The sequence below is a fragment of the Saccostrea echinata genome, unplaced genomic scaffold (assembly GCF_033153115.1).
Source record: "Saccostrea echinata isolate AGI-Se365-2 ecotype Australia unplaced genomic scaffold, CSIRO_AGI_Sech_v1 ptg000027l, whole genome shotgun sequence".
NCBI lineage: Eukaryota > Metazoa > Mollusca > Bivalvia > Ostreida > Ostreidae > Saccostrea > Saccostrea echinata.
In genome coordinates this window covers 9,132,606-9,143,878 of record NW_026889776.1, presented here as the reverse complement: position 1 = coordinate 9,143,878, position 11,273 = coordinate 9,132,606, and the positions used below count along the sequence as shown (strand labels likewise).

Below are 11,273 nucleotides of genomic sequence, written 5' to 3'. Positions count from 1 at the left end.
AAGAAAGAGGCTTGGTAGAACATGTACTGGAACCTGTAAAAATTGTTTGCATAAAAATATCATTCATTTTTTTTTTTTTTTTTTTTTTTTTTTGATTTTTTTTAAAAGAGTAAAATTATTTTCAAATATGTATGTATAATTGAAAGTTAGTCGAAAACATATTTTGGTCTTATTCGTACTTCCTTGTGTAAAACGGGGCCCAGGTTCAGAAATTGTTAATTGATCAACAGATTAGATTAAAACACTGTTTTCTTTACTCTTTGGGAGTGCCTTCATACCTTTTGGGATTTCACAGTCAAGCTGACAATTGAACTACAAATAACATCTCGCCGTCCAGCTTTGCTTATGAAGGAGCTATAACTATTTGAAGAAAATCATATAACCGATTTTCTTTTCCACAACTCGATAGATAATAGCAATGGATGGTGTTGCTTTCGTGTCACAATGTCCCATTTTACCGGGACAGTCCTTTAACTATTATACCTTTAAGCCTCGCTTCAGCGGTACTTACTGGTATCACTCCCACATGGGCAACCAGAGAGACATGGGATTATACGGAGCATTTATTGTACTGAAAACAGAGAATGAAATACTTATACCCCAACAATACATCATTCAATTGATGTAATGGAACCATCTTTATGGCCCGATCACTTTACTAAAAGCCAATCTGATCGACAGTGCATCCACCTACATTTTGATAAATGGAAGAAGAGAATTCCAGGACAACAAGGCACCATTGGACACGTTTCTTGTGGACCAATTCGAAGAAGAACACATCTTTCGAATAATAGGAGTAGATTCAAAGGACGTTCTACTGTTCTCTGTACCCGGACTGCGGTTAATCGTCAAAGAAACCGATGAAATCATCATATATCCTGCTGAGAGATACGACTTCGAACTTGAACTTCATCATGCGAATGAGGGGTTTACAACATGACTAAGTATTCATATTTTGGAAAATAAATCTCTAGAGAGACGAAAAGATTAAGTCGGTTTGGGATTTATAAACATAACAAATATGCATAATCTTCCGTCCCACTAAATGAAAGTTCCGAAGTTTTTCTTAACTGTTCATTCAAAAACTTTACCGAATGAACCAAACGTCTCATGTTTACCTGTATCAGAACTTAGTTGTACATACACTATTCTTGAAGACTTGGACTTTAAAGTGTAACATGTCCCTTGTTCTTGCGAACTATGAACTCTTTTTCTAAATTTTGATTTCCCAGGAAGGACAGAATATATTTCTATAAATGATCGAAAGTTTATGTGGCCCACTGATTCAGCTGTCGTGTGAACAGGGCATAAACATATGATAGTAATGCCCTGTTCACACGAAGAGTTTAACTCTTTTTTTAAAATTGAATATAAATCTAACATTTTGTTCTCTTTTGTTTCAATTGCTTATATGAGTTTTTCTCTGTTGATAGGGTTGAAGTAGCCCTTTTTATTACTATGGTGATTACCGTCACTGTATCTCAGTCGATAGTGCGCTCGGTTTGTGATCGGAAGGTCGTGTGTTCGAATCACGGCCGCGACTGACCTATAAGTCTATAAAATATAGGTAGCAACTGTTCCTTCGCCAAGCGCTCAGCACTTTGAAGTGAAAGTTGGGTCCTTCGGATGAGACCTTAAAAACCGAGGCCCCGTGTCACGGTGGGCGTTCGCACGATAAATAACCCTTACTGCTTAATGACCCTAGATGCCGAGTAAAGGTCTAAATTTGAAGCCCTTCACCGTTATATGGTGAGGTCTTTATATGGGTGAAAAATTCTCGAACAGGACGAAAAAAAACATACAATCAATCAATCAATCTTCTAAGATGAATTTGATCTCGTGACCAACCCATATTTATAATCCGATAGATGTTTATAAAAATGATACCTTATTTCTTAAATATACGAAAAATATTCAAACATATAAAACACAGAGAACGTAAGCACTTTCATTTCTCTTCTACATGATGCTCTACAATGTACTCATGGTGAAGTTTATTGTGACGTCATAATAACTTAACGTTAACAAGTCTCCGATTGACCTCATATTTTTCCCGTACTTTTGGCAAAATAATACATTAATGTAACTCAGTAAAATACTCTACATGTGTATAATACAATTCTCTTACATTAAACTATTTAATTTAGGGTTCAAAGTCCTTCTAAAATGTTTTTATCTCGTCTTTCTATTGCATTAGAGTTGTACAATTTATAAAATGGAAAGACAGTAAAAGTTTTATTTCCGCATGTCTAGGTGTTCACTGACTTTAAGTTTTGCGGTATTTCGGCACGTTAATTTGTTGTTTATGGACTTGGATCCTTTCCCGCAAGGTACCTCCCGTCTCTCCGATATATAATTCACCGCAACCAGAACATGTTATAACGTATATGACGTTTCTAGTTCGACATGGCACGTTATTATTAACTGTAAACTGTTTTCCGCTAAAATTAAAATGCTGTCCTTGTTGTATGTATGGACAGGTACTACAGTGCGGATCCTGGAATTTGGTCATGACGATGATTTTCCATATGATCTAGGGTTCTAAATTGGTTTGAATTGAATACGTTTGTTCTGGAACTTTGGTTTACTACCTAAACTTTTATGCCCTCGTATCGAAGATTCGGGGGTATATAGTTTTTGCCCTGTCCGTCTGTCTGTCTGTCTGTCTGTCTGTCTGTCTGTCCGCAAAAACTTTAACCGTGCCCATAACTTTTGATTGGTTGGAGCTATGGCTTTCATATTTCACAGGTGTATTCTTGACAAGACCTTTCTTTGGGTACCATCATATTTGACTTTTTGACCTTGATCTTGGAGTTTGATCCAGTTTCGCAAAATTTTACCAAACTTTAACCTTGGCCATAACTTTAACGGTTGAGGCTAGTGCTTTCATACTTCACATGTAATCCTTGTGACAAGACCTCCCCTAGGATACCAACAACTTTGACCTTTTGACCTTGACCTAGGAGTTTGACCTACTTTTGAAAAACTTAAACCTTGGCCATAACATTTGAACGGTTGGTGCTAGGACTTTCATACTTCACTTATGTCATCCTTGTGACAAGACCTTTCTTTGGATACCAAAACCTTTGACCCTTTGACCTTGACCTTGAAGTTTGACATACTTCTGGAAAACTTTAACCTTGGCCATAACTTTTGAACGGTTGGTGCAAGGGCTTTCGTATTTCACATATGTAATCCTTTTGACAAGACCTTTCTTTGGATACCACAAATTTTGACCCTTTGACTTTGACCTTGAAGTTTGACCTACTTCTGGAAAACTTAAACATTGGGCCATAACTTTTGAACGGTTAGTGCTAGGGCTTTCATACTTCACATATGTATTCCATGTGACAAGACCTTCTTTTGGATAACAACAACTTTGACCTTGATCTTAGAGTTTGACCTACTTTTGAAAAACTTTAACCTTAGCCATAATATTTGAACGGTTAGTGTTAGGGCTTTCAAACTTCACATATGTATTCCTTGTAACAAGACCTTCTTTTGGATACCAACAACTTTGACCCTTTGACCTTGATCTTAGAGTTTTACCTACTTCTGAAAAACTTTGACCTTGGACAGAACCTTTGAACAGTTGGTGCTTAGGCTTTCATATTTAATTATCTATTCCTTGTGACAAGACCTTCTTTTGGATACCAACAATTGTAATCCACTGACCTGGGATTTAGACCTACTTTTGAAAAACTTTAACCTTGGTCATAACTTTTGAACAAATGCTGCTGCGGCTTTCATATTTTACCTGTGTATTGGGAGAAGGCCTTTCCTTGTGCACCAATAATTTTGACCATTTGACCTTGACTTTGATGTTTGATATACTTTTGAAAAAAAACTTTTTCATATCTATTCAATGGTTGCTGCTAGGGCTTTCATATTTCACAGGTATATTCTTCGGGATATGACCCTACTTTGGGTACCAACATATTTGATTTGCCTTTGAGAAAGTTTAACCTTTGATATATGTTGCCATACGGGGACATTAGTGTTTCATAAACACATCTTGTTCTGTATGTAGTTGTATTTCCTCAAATTTGTCGCCAAGGGTAAAGTGTTACATGTATCATTCCTTGGTGGGTCGTAGGCGGAATTGCGTTAGTTTATATATATATATATATATATATATATATATATATATATATATATATATATATATATATATATATATATAATTAATCGTCAATTTGTAGATAAGAAAATATTGGGAGATTGGTGGAATGAATTATTTAAAACACACACACACACGCAAACACACATTTCTGTAGCCCCTTTCCCAAAAAAAAAAATCTTAAGTTCTTGCGGAAGATTTTACCTAAAGAATCCCTTAAGGAGGTTGGATCCTGTTATCAAAAGTATTGAGAATTTTTTATCAAGTATATTTTTAGAATCTACACACATAGCTTAATTAAAAATCAAAACAAAAAAACGGGGGTTAATGCGCTTCTTTTGGCGCTTCGGAGCATTTATTATGACTTTTTTTGCACTGTAATTACGTCTAACAAATTAAGTTTTAAAGTTTTTCCTCCAATATTTCTCTATTCAAATAAATCATGGGAACAAATTTGTGACAACAAAAAGGTTTCAAATTACTTCGTATGGTCAATTATTTGACCTTTCTGCACTCAAAAAATGTCATTTTTCTGGCATTAAAAATTTAACAAGCAAAAAAAATCATTTGAAAGTAGTGACATTTTACTGAATTTAAGGGGAGTGGTTAAAAGTATCTTATATATTCAGAAAGAAAATTACAAGTAGGGGTCTGTTAATTTGTAGATATCACTAAAATGGTGTTAATTTTAAGCTTAAATTGGGGGTATTTTTTCTGAATTTACACAATATATTTGCTTTATTTGTCAAATATCATGATAGAATTCATGACAGTTAATTTAATATCTTATTTAGGACCAGCATAAAACAATTCACGGCAAAAAATAACCCTGTGTAAGCTGCATGGAAAAATAGGTATTCAAAGTTAACAATATCTTTAATACTTCCAAAGAGATAGAATGATCATTTTCTTCTAAAAAAAAAAAGAAAAGAAAAAAAAGAAAAACCTTCCGCCACACAATTTAGTTCCTCGCTTAATGCTTTTGGTGTGGAATTTAATCATGGGGCTTTAACTGAATATATTTTAATTGACATTGTAGAATCCAAATTTATTGTAAGAACTAAAACATTACGCAGATTCTTTTTAAATATAGATCAAGACAAAAATCTGCTCCAAAGCTCAGGAGTGAACCTCTTTAACACAAATCTTTTTAGAGCTTTTCACGAATGCATTCGTAGCTGACTGAACTTAAGATTTTACTAACGACAAACTTCTTACCAAAAAAACGATCTAAGTGTGCTTTATAATCCATAAAAAAAGTAGATGAAAATAAAAATGAAGCAAAGTTTTCAACACTTGTAAGTGAAGCAAACATTATGGACAACAAAATTCGACTGCAATCGATAGTGAAGCAAGGAAGTTTGAAATCTGACGTCAGAATCACAAGTCTGACGTAAAAGTAGGTCATACGAAATTTTCAATGCAAGTTAATATCGTTAATATTTTGTATAATACATTTCATTTTGCTTTTCGACAGTATTAAGGTAAGATATAAAATGCTATAAATTTTAGGTTTTGTTAAAAAAGAAGTACAATTATGTTTATCATTGTTTTATTGTTTTATCAAATTTTAGACGCAAGAATCTTGTTAGAATTTATGGGAAAAGTAATATAATCGTAAAATTTCTCTTAAGATGGAAATTTCTCGTAAGATTTTTTATGAAAAGGTCTTAAGATTTTTTAATTCAACTGAAAATTTGGTGAAAGTTTTTCAACCTCTAAGCATGCCATTAAATCATTTAAAGACATTTCAATCTTTTCATTCAAATAAATCTTTTCTTTTGATTAAATTAGTAAAGAATAGACAAATACTAAAAGTGAATATCTATTATAACGAGCTGAGAAGAAAATTTAATCAAGTGTAAAATAAAGTGCAGTTTTATCATCTGATTAAACAATGTTGACAGCTCAGAGTCACCCATGCAACACTTCGGATCATGTTAAAAATACACATGATTTATACGTATTCCGAGAGAGGGCACTTAAAGAACCTTACCAACAATACAATACAACCGAAAGTACAAAAGATATAAAGGCCAGCAGGTAGATTTTACAAAAAGCATTAAAAAAATAACCAAGAACATGAGCAATTAAAGCTATCAATACCTTGAAAACCACCCGCCCATTTTTACAAGTCAAAAGAAAGGATTAAAAAAGGTAAAAACAAGAAAAAATCCTAGCAGTACATTAAAATCTAAAAGATAAATCAGCAAAAACAATATGACAACGGGGTTTGCTTTTTGGAAAGAAAATCTACATCATCTGAACTGCAAGGAATGCAATATTAGCTTCATTAACAACTTCGCGCCTGATTGACTTTTAAATTGTCGTAGGAGAGGGGAATTCCACTGTTACGAAATAATTTTTCTAAGAAATGAAACCTTCTGACACACCTTCTGAAACTTGAATTCCTTTCGGAGTTAGATCAGTATTGGTAGGGAAAAAAAGTTCTCTTTCTCAGTTCGTATTTGAAAACTACTGGTCTATTCCCAAAATGGTATGTACAATCTTTATCAATTTCAATACCATGTTATAAATAATTCTGTACAGGTTTTACTTCAAAGATTCCTTCATCAGTACCGAATTATTTAACTTTTATTTATTTAAACATTTTATGCACATCGTATTTATGCATACATTCTACATGTACATATTTTATTTTAGCTTTTTTTGTTAGTTTCTGCTTTTTATGTGTGTGGGTTTTTTTAATTATTTCATCCATTAATTTTTATTTCTAATTTTTTATTATTATTTGTTGGTTGGGGTTTTTTTTTGGGGGGGGGGGTTACAAGAAAATAGTATATAATAGTTTAATTGATTAAATCTAACTATAAATATAAGCTCAACATGAACATGATGAAGTAGGACATTAAGGAGAGATACAAATGCCCAACCTTCCTCTGGTTCTTGGTTACATCAAATCATTAAATATGATGCCTACAACTTAATTCATTAACATGTAATTGCATGTATGAATAAATAAAGACACCCCCATTTATTAGGGTCTCCTTTTACAATATAAAATTTAAGATTGTCGTAAGAAAAGTATATGCCTACAATTATCTTATCGATAAAATCACCATATTATGCAAGAAATTTAAAAACCACAACAGGAATGTTAATCGGTTTTGTTTCCAATAATAGTTTTTCACATAATCGAAACAAGATTCGTGGAAAAGTTTAAATTCAAAATTTAAAACCGTTCATGTGTAATGAAGGTCCTAAACGCTACAAAATGTTTTCTGAACAGACAAGAAACCAGCGCCGCATGTTTAAAAATGTAATATACAGTATGCAAATTATAAAGAAAGCTCATGGCAGATGCATGAAAAAAAAACAAATATTGTTTTCAACAAGCTGCAATTACTACCCAAAAATGGACCCAATATTAAAAACCCAGAATTCATTTCTGTCCATTTAATTTTCTATCTTATTTTTTCCTTTCAGTGTCTATTCTTCTCCCTGTGTCTCATTCTGGTGGTATCTTACCAAGTAGAAGGATTTGTCTGTCCAATTGATACTCACTGTATGACGTCACTAATAGTCAAAAGTGCATTCACAATGATTGATCCTACTGTAGGGCCTGTTTATGTACAAAACAGAACAATCTATCCGATAAAAACTGAATATCTCGGGAATGCTTTGAATTTGACGAACGTTATAACCGCAGATGGATGGAACACAACAAGAAATCTAATTACAGTTAATGGAACCATGCCAGGACCTCCGATCTTCCTGTATCAGAATCAGACAATCACCATCATAGTAAAAAATAATCTGATAAACGAACCTGTTACGATTCACTGGCACGGAATAGATCAGCTAGGCTGGCCAGCAATGGATGGTGTTGCTTTCGTGTCACAATGTCCCATTTTACCGGGACAGTCCTTTAACTATACCTTTAAGCCTCGCTTTAGCGGTACTTACTGGTATCACTCCCACATGGGCAACCAGAGAGACATGGGATTATACGGAGCATTTATTGTACTGAAAAGAGAGAATGAAATACCCATACCCCAACAATACATCATTCAGCTCATGGAATGGAATCATTTATACAATCCTATTACTTTGCTCAAAGCAGAACATATCGATACAACAGCCAATTCCATACTTATAAATGGAAGAGGGGAATTCGAGGACAACATGGCACCATTGGAAACGTTTAAGGTGGACAAAAAGGACAAACATCTTTTTCGAATGATAGGAACAGGATCTAATGACACTCTACTCTTCTCTGTTCCCGGATTACGTCTCATTGTTAAAGAAACGGACGGATACGAATTTGTACAGCAAACAGTTGACAGAATCATCATATATCCCGCAGAAAGATATGATTTTGAGCTTGACTTTCAATATGCGACTGAGGGAATTTACAACATGACCGTGTATATCCTTGAAGGTTCGATAATGAAAATTCGTGAAGGTGTTGCTGGACTTGGCCAAATCCACGTTACCAACAGAGATTCCTTACAAACAATTTCGTTAAACAGAACCACTGAAGTTATCCTTAATTGTCCATTTCAAGTGTATCCCATGAATCCAAACTTCACCTGTCTACCAGTCTCTGAACTTAAATCAAAGACCCCCGGAAATGGGGTGGAATTTGATTCATTAGGAGTGCAAAGAACAGACGAAACATATACTCATTTTTTAAACTTCGGTTTCCCTCAACATTCATCCATAAACGGTCGAAAATTTATTTGGCCTACCGTCTCTGCTCTCTCACAGCCCGCAGAACTGGACACGTCGTGTAAGGGATGCGATGCTGAGAATTCCTGTGAATGTTCACACTCCCTGGAACTGAAGTCAGGCTCCGAGGTCATCATGATTCTCAGTAATTTAGGAACCGGTATGCTTATCACGCATCCTGTGCATATGCATGGTCACACGTTTGAAGTTCTAAAAATAGGATTTCCTTCTATTTCCTCCAATGACGAACTGATAGCTAATGACGATATCCAATGTAGTGAGACCAAGCTAAATAATGAAAGTCAATGTAACAATGCCAGATGGAGAAACTCGTCCTGGAATGATTATAAGACGATCCCTGGGATAAATCTGGAAGATCCAGTTCGCAAAGATACCATAATAAGTCCCTATGGAGGATACACCATCATTAGAATTCGTGCCACAAATCCAGGTGTCTGGTTTATGCATTGTCACATCGACCCACACATGATTTCAGGGATGGCGCTTATGTTAAACGAGTCATTTGAAAATATCAAAGAATTGCCTGAAGGACTACCGACTTGTCATAGCTTCAACGATAAAACCTCTTCGGTAGCGTCCCTCCGATCTGAAGCTGAAGCTGTCAATTTTACAAACGAATCAAACAGTAAGTCTTTTTTTTTTTCTAAGAAATTAAAAACATAAAGATCTAAAGTTGCAAGGTTCAAAGCTTTACTTATCTTTTAGAAAGTCTATAGAAAATGTGCAATTTCATGTTTAATTTATTAGTAACATCATTTATTTTATTTTTTAGATAATGACATCACAGTGATTGTTTTGGGAGTTTTAGTTGGACTTCTTTCTCTCGCCCTTATTGTGGCCTGTGTCAAACTAATTAGAAGTCAGGGCCAGCAAGAAACTGGTCAATCATTGCAAATGCAACCAGTGGCCAGTTAAATCCTTCAAATAGATTAGATATTTTATGCTATTACATTATTACTTACTCTTCGGCCTCAGGGTGTATGGAATAACTAATATTACACCCTTTAAACTTTCCTTTTATGTATTAATTATACATGTAGTTTATTTTTTGGTCTTAAAATAATTTGATGGATTTATGTTTATTTCATTATGTATTGTTTAAATATGTGAATTAAATACAGATTATACATGGTGCTATACCTGCATGTATAGTTTTACTTTCTCCAAAAATAAGATTAGCTATTTCTGGAAGAAAGAAATTTCAAAAGATTACAGTAGTATCCTTTTTCTGTCAGCCTTAAAGTTTTTAATGAGAATAAATATTACAGTGTACCAGTTTGATACTACTCGAAAATATTTGTTTTAATTATTTCAATAAAATCATTGAAAGAGAACTAATCCAGTGCTGAAAATATAGACCTTATGCATTTTAGCTCACCTGAGCTTTTCTTATCCAAAGGTGTCCGGCGTCCGTATGTCTGTCGTTTGTTGACTGTAAACTTTTCAGATTTTCGACTTTTTCTCCAGAACCACTAGGCCAATTTCAACCAAACTTGCCACAAAGCTTAAGCATTCTTGGGTGAAGGGAATTCGAGTTATTTACAGAATGTGCCACGCCCTATTTCAAGGGGAGATAATAAAGAATTCTTGAAAATTTATTGGCATCTTTTAAATGTTTCCTTCTCAAGAACGACTGGGGCAGAAAAGATAAAACTGATGTGAAAGTTTCATTACATACTGTAGATTCAAGTTTGTTCAAATCATAACTCCTGGGTAGGGCGGGGCAACATTATGGGATCAAAGTTTTACATGGGAATATATAGAATTTTTAAAAATCTTCTTTTCAAGAATAGCAAAGCCATTATTAGTCATATTAATATAGAAGCATCCAAAGGTAGTGTAGATTGAAGTGTCCAACTCATGATCCCCGGGGTAGGACAGAACCACATCAGGGGATCAAAGTTTTACATTGGAATATATAGGAAAAATCTTTAAAATTCTTCTCAAGAACAGCAAAAGCCATGATTAGTTATATTAATAAAGAAACATCTTTAAGTAGTGTAGATTCAAGATTGTTCAAATCATGACCACTGGGGTAAGGATGGGGCCACAACAGGGGATCAAAGTTATACAAAGGAATGTATAGCAAATATCTTTAAAATCTTCTTCCCAAATACAGCAAAGCCACGATCAGTTTTATTTATATGGAATCATCCTCAGGTAGTGCAGAGTGAAATTTATTCATGACCCCTGGGTGGAAGGTAGGGCAGAAATGGGGAATCAAAGTTTTACATAGGAATACATTGGGGATGTCTTTAAAAATCTTTTTTCCCAGGAACAACAAAACCATGATTAGTCATATTTATATGGAAGCATCCTCAGGTAGTGTAGATTGAAGTCTGTTCAAATCATTACCACATGGGGTAGGGTGTCCTCGGTGTAGCAATAATATGTGATCAAAGTTTTACATAGGAATATATAGGAAAAAATCTGCTGATGA

General features: G+C 34.3%; 1 protein-coding gene across 1 annotated transcript; it reads left to right on the top strand.

Annotated features, from left to right (window-relative positions):
• The first annotated feature begins 418 nt into the window (after positions 1-418).
• Positions 419-9,748, top strand: LOC133193166 (uncharacterized). Its single transcript, XM_061329136.1, has 3 exons — positions 419-568; positions 7,568-9,458; positions 9,606-9,748. The coding sequence occupies exons 1-3, from the start codon at positions 419-421 to the stop codon at positions 9,746-9,748; spliced, it is 2,184 nt and encodes a 727-aa protein (XP_061185120.1).
• Positions 9,749-11,273: the final 1,525 nt, after the last annotated feature.